This window comes from Mytilus californianus, unplaced genomic scaffold, assembly GCF_021869535.1.
Source record: "Mytilus californianus isolate M0D057914Y unplaced genomic scaffold, xbMytCali1.0.p SCAF_17, whole genome shotgun sequence".
NCBI classification, from domain to species: domain Eukaryota; kingdom Metazoa; phylum Mollusca; class Bivalvia; order Mytilida; family Mytilidae; genus Mytilus; species Mytilus californianus.
The window spans coordinates 6,630,452-6,641,615 of record NW_026262659.1 but is presented as its reverse complement, the minus strand read 5'-3'; the positions used below and the strand labels follow the sequence as shown (position 1 = coordinate 6,641,615).

General features: G+C 32.0%; 1 protein-coding gene across 1 annotated transcript; it reads left to right on the top strand.

Moving 5' to 3' along the window:
• The first annotated feature begins 592 nt into the window (after nucleotides 1-592).
• Nucleotides 593-3,040, top strand: LOC127726295 (uncharacterized). The gene is made up of 5 exons (XM_052233617.1): nucleotides 593-732; nucleotides 955-1,118; nucleotides 1,488-1,648; nucleotides 2,261-2,442; nucleotides 2,927-3,040. The coding sequence occupies exons 1-5, from the start codon at nucleotides 654-656 to the stop codon at nucleotides 2,974-2,976; spliced, it is 636 nt and encodes a 211-aa protein (XP_052089577.1). The 5' UTR covers nucleotides 593-653; the 3' UTR covers nucleotides 2,977-3,040.
• Nucleotides 3,041-11,164: the final 8,124 nt, after the last annotated feature.

Below are 11,164 nucleotides of genomic sequence, written 5' to 3'. Positions count from 1 at the left end.
AATATAGATAAAAAGGTATCCATCCGTTCTCTGGAGGAGTTTAGTAATCTTTTCTAAAAAAAAAGATGTACATCTTTAACACAGATCAAAGAATCAAACGAGTTAATTAAAATAAAAAGAAAAATATCAACGGATCCTATATGTTTCGCATGTTACTTCTTACAAAACATATATTTTTCATTTTGAAGATTTCTTCATTTTATTAACTCTTTAACTCGTAAAATGCTACTATTGCTCAAAATAGGACAAATAGCTTTTTTCTTTTCTTTTCGTAAAACAGTATATTGCATGATCAATGTTTTAATTGTGTGCATATTTATCTGTAGGCCGAGTGATCATGTTAGTGAAACTTTTTTCAACCTTATACATGTAGTTGGTAAAGTTAGTTCGTCATACATGTATGAAATACCGTTGTTCATTTCGACAATCCATTTTTATATTTTACACTACATTCGATAACTGAATGAACTGAATTGTTCAAATTATTTCCAAATAAAATATGTCGACTTCTCAGAATTACATTATCAAATTGTGTTTGTTTTTAAGCACAGCACGGAAATTCAACATTATTTCGTAACTCAATATTACAAAATATCGATTGATTATTTTAACAAGAATTAACTGTGATCATACAGTTTTCAGAATAACAGAAAATGCACAAAAAACAAAAAATGTCAACATTATTTACATATCTTCTCGTGTTTGTGCTAATTAAAATTGTTTCTTGCGGAGGTAAGATAAAATATGATAATGCATTTGGAACTCTTAATTTCAATTTTCAATTTAGCAACTGTTGATTTCTTTTATCTGATTACACTAATAATTTATATCTGACCAATGCAAATATTTTGACTTTTGATTGTTTTTTTTTTTGTTTGTTTTGCCAGTTGTGTTAATTTTTTCATATAAGTTTTTGTATTTGCTATTTTTCACTTATATTGTTTAATTTTTCAGTTTATTTTCCGATATTTGTGGCATTTGCTGGTAATGGTAAATCTGTGTACGATGCATGGCGGACACCATCCATGTGGAATGAAATCCCTGCATTCTACCCACATATTGGTAGACGTTTTCACCTTAGAAGTAGATTTATTGACAATTGGGGGAAAGTTGAATTAGTAAGTTAATAGAAAAAACATTCAAATTATCATTTCTTTATTTGTTAATGTTGACAGATTTGTTACTTGAAATAATAGATAACTTACAGCATTATATCTAATATTCGATATTGTGTCAACTAATAAATTTAGCAGTTAAGTTTATGAACACTTCTAGTTTGACAGTTTCATTCTACTCTTTTTCAATTGTGTTAATTTCAAAATGTCCTGATTGTACCAGATTTGACTGTGGATGTACAATCATTATACAGGAAAGACAGTCCTTATATTTTAATAAAGCTTAGTGTGTACTGTTTATTAGTTTTACAAGGATATGGCAAATGATCATAAAGAAAACCCAATAAGAATGTATGCTTCCATTTTTTTAAGGTTAAATTGGAACTATTTAAAAGCAATAAAAGGGTGATGTGGATGACTTTCAATGGTAAAAACACAAACAATATGAACTGGTTTAATAAGAATAACTTGGTTGACAGCAGCTTTAATGATTTGGCGCCATGCAGTACATTGAATTACTTTTCCATTGCCGGGTACATGATACATATTACATGTTTGAAAGTATTGGTTTTAACCAAATTTTAAGAACTAAGTTAACGCACAATAAAAGTTGTTTATATTTTTACATTGTTTAAAAATGTTAACCGAATTGAACCGATTAAAACATTAAACAAATCCGTTACTGTGACTATCAATCCACCAGAAAAAAATAATCACACTATCAACAAATGTCATAATCTGACATATGAAGTGATGTATAATAACTCACAGTATAAAAACAAGGAGACACGGTAACAAAAGCAAACATCAGCTACTTTCTTTATCTGCAGCAAAGTATATAAAACTAAACATGCAGGGAATACCCAAAGCTACTTAAGAAAACCATGCATACCACTATTTAAATGCATTAATTTTATAATTCTATTCTTATTGTTAGGATTTGTCAATATAGATATCTATCTACAAATTAGTCTGACAGCTTCGTGTTGTTTCCTTAAAAAATAACACCATTGAAAAATTGAATGATTCATGTTATAATTTTATCGGGGAGTAAAAGCGTTGACCGAAACACATTTTGTATGAAGCGCTTCCACTTATAATGTGCGCACAATCAACGCTCCTTATTTTAACATATAACTTTTCAGTGACCTGCGAAAAGACTGGTTAGACAGGAGGTTTCTTATTAACAAAAGTTACGCTGGTTGTGCCAAAGACTATGGGTGGTTTGTTATAGCCGATACATACAGGCATTGTAGCTGGGAAAAGAAAGGGCCTGCACCGGTATTCATTTACACTCGGAACCGCTCGTCCAGGAATTACAACAAAGGTAATATGTTTGATGCTATTAAGAAAAAATGCAACCATTATACTTTGTACCAGCAATTTGCTCCGTTTTAGTCATCATATCAGCAGTGTAATTCAAGTATTCCCTTCTTACTTTCGCTTGTTTTTTCTAAAACGTTTTATCATTGTTAAGTAGTATGCACCTTACACATACACAACTTGTCAAATAGAGAATGTCAACAAATAGTATCCACATTGTTGGTACTACAAACAATGCTATATTAATCATTTTTACTTTTCTAACAGCTATTGTAAATCGTTGGCAAAGAAAAAAATAAATAATGCTGTTGAACTCATACTATTTAAGGATATTTTCCATGAGTTTAAATGATGCACATATAAAGTATGCATACTGTAACGTTAGAACATAGGTCTTATAACTCGGGTTTGACTAGAGTCCCGAATATTTATTTCAATAATCTATCGCCAGTAGTCACTGTATTGAATAGATTTGTTTCTATTTGTAGATGCTAATACTGCAGAAACAATGGTGATATCAGTGCTGATGGATATCTAGCAATCAAAGAAAACTAAGATGATGGTCAGCACTTAGCTAAATAATAAAGATAGTCATTAAACAGTTTACGTTCCTGTATTATTTAGACGCTAAAAGCCATTATTAAAATCATTAATAAAATTAAGTCATGTGCATCTACATGTAAGTGAACTCCGGTAATGCCTCTTTGGTATAAAAGTAAGGAGATGAGGTATGACTGGCAATGAGACAACTATCCACCGATTTTCAGTTGAAGCGGATGTTAGCAATTATAGGCAACCGTTCTGCCTTCAACAATGAGAAAAACCTATAACACATAGTCGGTTAGAAAAGGCCCCGAAATGAAAAATATGAATCAATTGATTTGAGAAAACAAACGGCCAAATATATAACAAATAATACAGACATGAACCAACTCCAACCTTTGAAGTACAGGCTCCTGACTTGGGATAGGCACAACAGGAATGTGGCGGATTTAAACATGTTTGAAGGTGCCCCTCCTTCCCCCCTAACATGGGACAGTTGTGTAACAGTACAACATAAAAACTATAAAAATTAGTTGCAAAGGGCTTAACTCATCAGATCGATACAAAGCAGAAAATCTGAGAGTACTCACAGATACTAACAGCTGAATCTCTGAGTCCGTCTACACAAAGACCTTATTTTGTCGAGCTTTTTACTTCAAAAATAAAATTCCTAAACTCTGATGAGTAAAAACCATAACAAAACCGTTACGGTCTATCTAAATTATTTTTTTTTACCAAACACTGTGCACAGAAATCGCACCGAACGTTTTGTTCTAGAAACTAGGACTGCACTCTGATTGTGGGCTATTAGTCACCATGGGGACCATCCGCCAAGTATTCAAATGATTATTTTTTATCTTAAATTCCAGCCCATAAGATAATGCTATTTTACTAAAGCTATGGTTGCAACTCGGACAACTCGGGCATACATTTTATATAGTTGAACTAAGGTTTTGACTGTTATATTTGACCCCTGTTCGTTTATGTGCTATTTAGAATTTTATTATTTTGTCTTTCAAAACTTGTATTCTCAAGGGTATTCAAAACGCATGCTTGGGGTGTTGTGCCTACGGTAATTATAACATGCGTTTGTTTCGATTCTTTTCGTTTTTCGATATAGTCGAGCGTTTGATTTGGTAAGGTTTTATTGACTTCCCCCTTCTTGAATTTGCCTTAGAGTTCGGTATTTCTTATTTAATAAATAATTCATGGGGGCTTGAATTTATTGTGATTTTACCACGGGTTGGCCCTTTATGCAAAATATTTTACCACGAGCGAGCGATACTGCTTTTTTTTCGTCTTTTTTTCCATTGTAGCTATGGTGATGGCTGGTTTAATTCGACTTATGGTTTTTGATTGCCAATTTTATATCACCTCCATTTTTAAAATTGAAGATGACACACTGTGTTTATTAGTTATGCAAGTCACGCTGCAGAATATGATGTAGGTCGTCTTCGTGAAATATTTATAAATATTCATTAAATATATCTGCATCTTCTAAGTTATCACAACACAACTAGCTGTACCAACTAAAGTGAACGAAACAATTATCAATCTGATTAAAATTCTGATCCATATTTACTCGCGTGCTCGTAGAGTTTAACGAAATCAGAGAACTATATTTTAATTAGATTGAACAATTATATGTTTAGTTTAATCAGAAGGGATGACCAAATGATAAAGTGACACATATTTACCATCATGAATTGTAACCTGATTAAGTAAACTTATTTGCATTGGTCAGTACAAAATGGAAAGATTTTATAGCCATTAGATGTAACACGCTTGTTTTTAAATATCATACACGTTTATGATGATGTTAGATAACACATGTACGTGTTAATTCATATTCCTGTTATATGAAACTACTGGAATAGTACAAAATATGAGAAAATGAATCAACTCTCCCATTTCATTATTTTAAAAATAGATTACTTCATTTAGAAAAGCATTGGAAAAGAATGATAAACACAATGATAGTAAAAATGTCTTTTGGTCTTTCGGTCTCAATGATATATTCCAACATTCTTGTCAATTCAAAATCGTGATAAATTTACCCTTTGGCAATAATTACTATCAGTAACCCAACAGAAATGCACATGCAACAGAAAACCCGTCGTGGTGATTACTTATAGAAGTTTACTCCTCTTCGCAAATTTGAACTATTTTCTGTCTAGATAGGTTATACTAAGAAAAATGGAATCTCTAAAAAGGAGAGATGATAATAATCAAAAACTATAAGTTCAATAAAAACAAACAACAGCATGTTCAAAATGAAATCAAAAATATGTGTCCACAGGAAACCCGCACGCAATATCACATGTTCAGTCAACCGCAAAAGTTTGTGCCAAACCCTAATTTGGCATAGGTATTAAACAGGTGACACAAACCTTATCAAAAATCGAAATTTTCTCAGGATCTACTTATGGCACCCATCGAAATGTTCAGGGCAACTTAAGATGTGGTGATAAATAAGTCGCTAGAGATGTCTAAATCGAGGAGAAAGGACGGAATTTCTACTACAAGTACAACATATTCATACCATTTAAGACACATATTTTGTAAAACTGTCAATCATAACATGCATGCAATGTTTTCCCCAAATGGAAAATAGTTTTGTAAATCAACAGTAAGATCTTGAACCAGAATTTTAATTAGATTACAATGAAACAGAGCAGACCCCTGTTAAATATTCCTTCATTATCAAAATCTCTATCGTCCGTTGTTAATCGTCGAAGATCAAGGGTAAAGGCGCGGCTACTACAAGGGATGTTTAACTACTCTGACTACCCATGAGGGTCTTGCAAAATTAGCGAAGTAGGTGTGGCAACTTAAAATTACTACGTTTGAGATCAACCAATATATATTATATATCAATTATATAAAAAAAAAATCAAATTACTTAAAATTTAATTATTGAAGACAATGCTTTGATTCAAATTTGTCTTACATGGTATTAAAATTTTAATTACTGTTATGAAATTAATGTGGTGTTGGCGTCAAGCGTACTTTTGGGCTAGACAGACAACAATATGATATATCTATACAAAATTCCACTATATAGATAGATCAATTGAATAAACCAGTTGCAATGTAATATTCCAATTATATTTCATCACAGATTTTAAATAAGTATGAACAAAGGATTTACTGATTTTTTTTTATAATTTTTGTCGTTGAATCAATGACTACTTTTACATTCCCTTCTTCCATGAGGAAAGTCTTGAAAATTTTAAACTTATGAAAATTGTTTTACCCTTAAGCTTGAAGAGCACAACGTTTATACGTTAGGTTCCACATATGAAGAACCGACTTCGTCCTGTATTTTCATGGTGTTCGTGTTGATCATTCTTTTATCTGCGTAGTGTTGTTACGGTTAGTTGTTCGTTGATTGAGTCTTTGATCTTTGTCCTTGGGACATTGGTGAATAGATATCTCACTGGAAATTAAACCATATCTTCTCATTTTTACATTTAAAAAAGCAGTAGTAAACGCAGAAGTAACGGATGACATGAAAATAAAAATTGCTCCACGGATTATCGTATCGCCGATCTATATCCCTCTTGTGATGGCATTCGGTACATCTCAGTATGATATACTAGTAAAGTACCGGAACCTACTTATGTTCTTTGATGTTGTTACAATTAGAACATACTATATCTCATCCGCTTTAGAAATCAAAAGTTAAAAATGACAATACTGACATATTTATTATGAATCTATAGTTTTAGACAAACAGTCATAATTGAACATTTAATGTTATAAGCATATGTGACAGTGAAACGAAAAAGTAGCTTAGTAAATAGTTTTCCTTTTGACATAAAATTTCACTATCATTTCAACAGATAAATGAAACAAAGTTACATAAATGCACATATATACTTATATATGTTTAAGGGACAAGCTATTCAGTGCACTTGATTATTGCGGCTACCCTGAACCCTTTAACCATATCTTTTTTTTTTTAGATTAGATTAAGTTTACATTAGATAAACGTAGATATAAATAGTGTTATAAATGTTGCAGGGTTATTCAGTTGTCAAAACCTATAAGCTAAAGTACTAGTATTTATTTGAAATGTTTCTTATTTTGTCTTGCCTGTACCTTTTATAGCTTACTATACGATTTGAGTTTTACTCATTGTTGGAAAGCTGTACAGCGCCCTATAATTTTAACATCCTCATTTTTTGGTCTCCGGTGGATCGTTGTCTCATTTGCAATCATATCACATCTCCTTATATTTATGTATTTAAGAACATTGTAAATGGCTGTATTTAGTTAAACTTCTTGATTATCGTTTGGGAAGTTTGTTTTGTTGAAGCAATTTGACAGTCTCTTTTGAATCAAATCACTATTTTCGAAGACTCTGAAAAATTAAGACGTTGGCATATTTCACAGACGCCTGCTTTTGTTGGAGACCGTATGTTGACATTCTTGTGTCCTTTCAAAGAATCAGTCGAAAAAAGTAAGATAGAGAAAAAATCGGAGAAATGCGTTTGTCAGATTTCTGCACGCTTTTCATCGTCTGTGCGAATGTAAAATTAGTACAGTACACAATTTAAGTGAGAAGTTTATAGTTTCGTACTTTTGCCACTAACATTGAAGGGTGCACGGTATGCTGAAATCTTGTGGAAATTATTATCTAAGTCATTCTTTTAAAGTTTTATATGTATAGCTCACTTTTCAAATTGAGTCATTTGAGAATAAAGTTTAGAAAAAAGGAAGGAAGATACACAAGACAATCAAAAACCATCTGTCTAAGAAATCTGTGTTGTTTGGTTGCTATCTCATTAATGTATACTATACAGAACACCCCATTTTAGTCAGACAACATCACAAAGACTGTACACAGAAGACTAATTTAAACATTGTACAACACGAAAATCAACAAAAAAAAAAATGATTGAACTAAGGTGTTGAAGAAAAGATAATGTATTGACACCCATTGTCACTGAATGAAAGCCATCAATACAATATAAAATCACCAAGACATCTATCTGCACACCGAGTTATAATTCACTTGCTGCATTCGACATTATCACTGACGCTCTGATGTGTCTCGCTGTAAGACTTGCTATTGTTTATGAAATATGAAAACGAATTCACTCGTGGATGATACAGTAATCAGATCTTAAACCTATTGACGCACATGGTCCCTCAGGTAGTAGTTTGTGCGAAAACGACTGTTTACTCCTTTGTTAGTCTTTCTGTACCTGCAAGATCGAATTATTGTTGTAACCTTGATATGATGTAATTTGGTTGATAAAAAGTTATCATAGATGTGAATTTTGATAGAACAGAGGACCAATATATAGTTTTTTTTTTCTCAAGGCCATGTACTAAATAACGGACAATATTGAATAAAATCTTCAGTTGAAAAAATGTCCTTATTTCTAACTGTCAACGACAATTTTAAGATTTTCTACTCAATGCTCTATGTTTACACGATTACAGACAATTATCCATACATAAATACGACAACAGGAAGTACCAAAATATTGTCTGTTTTTTCATGACTCTTTTATTTTTTAATTGATTCTCTTTATTGGTGTAAATTATAGCAGCAATCCTGAATAATCATTGCAAACTGCAATGAGAAAATTTTGCAACACTGTTTTTTTTTTAATTTAGCACCTTGTTAATACCTGAAAAACTCACCTCACCTCACCTATCCTCTTCATTCCGGTCGGTATCGAAGGCCCCACCTCAAAAAACTAAAACGTCCAAACTTGTAGGCGGCGGAACATATGTCTGACAGGGAATGCGGGACACATTTTTTCACAAGCAGCATGTAATTCCACTGTATGCTTAAAATATTGGTTTTATGTTTCAATCTGAAAATGACGCGCTCGGGATTTTGAATTATTATAGATAGGAATATATTCAAAATTGTTGTGATGGTTATATTTAACATGATATTCACTAACATTTTGACGTATATCCCCTATGGCAGAGGTTGTTAAAAACCAAATCTGTAACTTTCAACATTTCATCGCTAAAAGTGAACTTTCATACTAAACTGCCGAATATGAGGAACTAAAATTATCCTGGTATATTTTATTTTGTTTTTGTTACATATTTGATTCTCAAATCTTGTTGATTATATTAAATTTCGTGATATTTTTTTTTTTTAGCAGATTTAATTTGGTTATTTGTTTCGATTGGTTACTGTCTCATTGGAGTGTGTTATTCATGTGTTTATCTAATATTCAGAATCCTCTGGGTTTTTTTCCATGTAGTGCCATTCAAAATTTTGACCTACATTTCTTTTCACAATTCAATTAAATGTAGTTTAAAAGCCTTTTTTTGAGAATCTCATACGATCCTTGTTATTTTTTAATAGATGTTAAAAGAAAAAAGGTGCAAATGTTAACTATATGAAAAATCGAGAGAGAATCATTTCCCGCCAAATTTGCAATTGCTTATATCCAAAAACAAGGACATGGACCTTCCGATTTCTCAGCTATTAATTATTTTTATATTACATGTATCAATTTATAACAGACTTTTTAAAAAGCTAGTTATTTTGAAACAGAGCAGCAAACATCCTTAAAAAACGTTGGAAGTACAAAATGTACATGTGAAACTGTAATGCAGAACATTTCTCCAAACCGATAATGTATCAAATTATTGTTCAGTGCTATAGGGCTTTTAATGTATACAATCTACAGTATACGGTTTAAGACGTCTTTTATAAAGATTTTGCAGTATTAAGTTTTCATTACTCTTCCATAAGTTTTCGTTAATCTTAGCAATTGGTTTTAAGGTTACTTTAGAATGAAGTCGTGAACATATCGAATTTGGTGCGAGGTGTATTAATTCGTAACCCCGTCCGAATGGGGACGTTAAATGCGATACCTCGTGTAGGGTGAGTGACATGTTCTCTGCCCGTAAATGAATCCTCAGAATAAGTCTCTGATGCGTCCGTTGGTGGCCTGTTGCAAGGCGATATTTATAACCATCCCTTCATCCCGTTCCATTTACAATACAGAATCCATCTATTCTATCAATCGTTTTATGTTGATAAAATCCCCTATTTATAACGCACTGCAAAGTTACAGGTTCAATTTCACCTTTTATTTCTTTACTTATATTATAATGTTAATTGCATTGATTAAAAGTCCCTTTTTAATCTTTTAAATGTTAATTTGAACATTCTGATCTACTCTGTGTCACTGTGTGTAGACGGTATCAATCGCTCGATAATTACAACACCACATATCTATATATGTCATACAATTAGTCGGTGAAAAGTGCATTATATATACACGCACACATTTGTTGATAATTTATTATTCAAACTTACTTCGTGAGAGAAGGACTGGAACAATCATGGTTTTAACAGTTAACAACAACACCACTAGTTTGAATTCAGAATGTGCTAAGAGAGAATCGGAAATTAAAAATGGACGATTACATATGGTACAGACTTATAACAACAAGGCTTTGACGGTTCCTGTGTTTCTTAGAGTTTACAAGACTAGATTTGAACATTATGCTATTGTACATAAGGACCAATTATTCACTAATTCTGGATTGTTTCTTAGCCTTAAAAACTGTCAGATTTCCAGAGGAGAAACAAATGAAATTAAGATCATACCGAACAGTATCGACGGTGGTAAAGTAACTTTTGTTGCTAATTCTAAATCAGACGCCGAGGAATGGATAGCGTCATTTCAAAATTCTAGACATTTGTTAAAGCCAGGGAAACCAGGAGTTAGATTCCATAGACAAAACATTCCTAAAACATCGTTAATGCCGTCAGTTGTGGAGGAGGAGGAATAAGATCTGTGATACTCGATTTTTTATTAAATGTTCTGTGTTGTTATAGGTAACAAGCAACTAGTTTCATTTCAACGATAAGAACTTATTTAAAAAAAAAATGTCCATGTACCATTAATGACGTTGAATGTTTCTTGTATTGAATAATGTTAACAATGTATAACTGGATTAATATCTGCTGAACAGATTTTTGTAAATGTGCAATTGCTATAAAAAGTAAAATGTTTTAATGCTCTCTAAACATGATCTGTTGTGTGTCTGGTGACATCTATTTCCCTTTCATTTTACAAATCTCCAATTGGGTTTATTCTTTACACCATGGATATAACATTTTAGGGTACAATATATATTATGCTACTTGAAATAACAATACAAGTATGTACCGCCATGGTTTTCTCGTA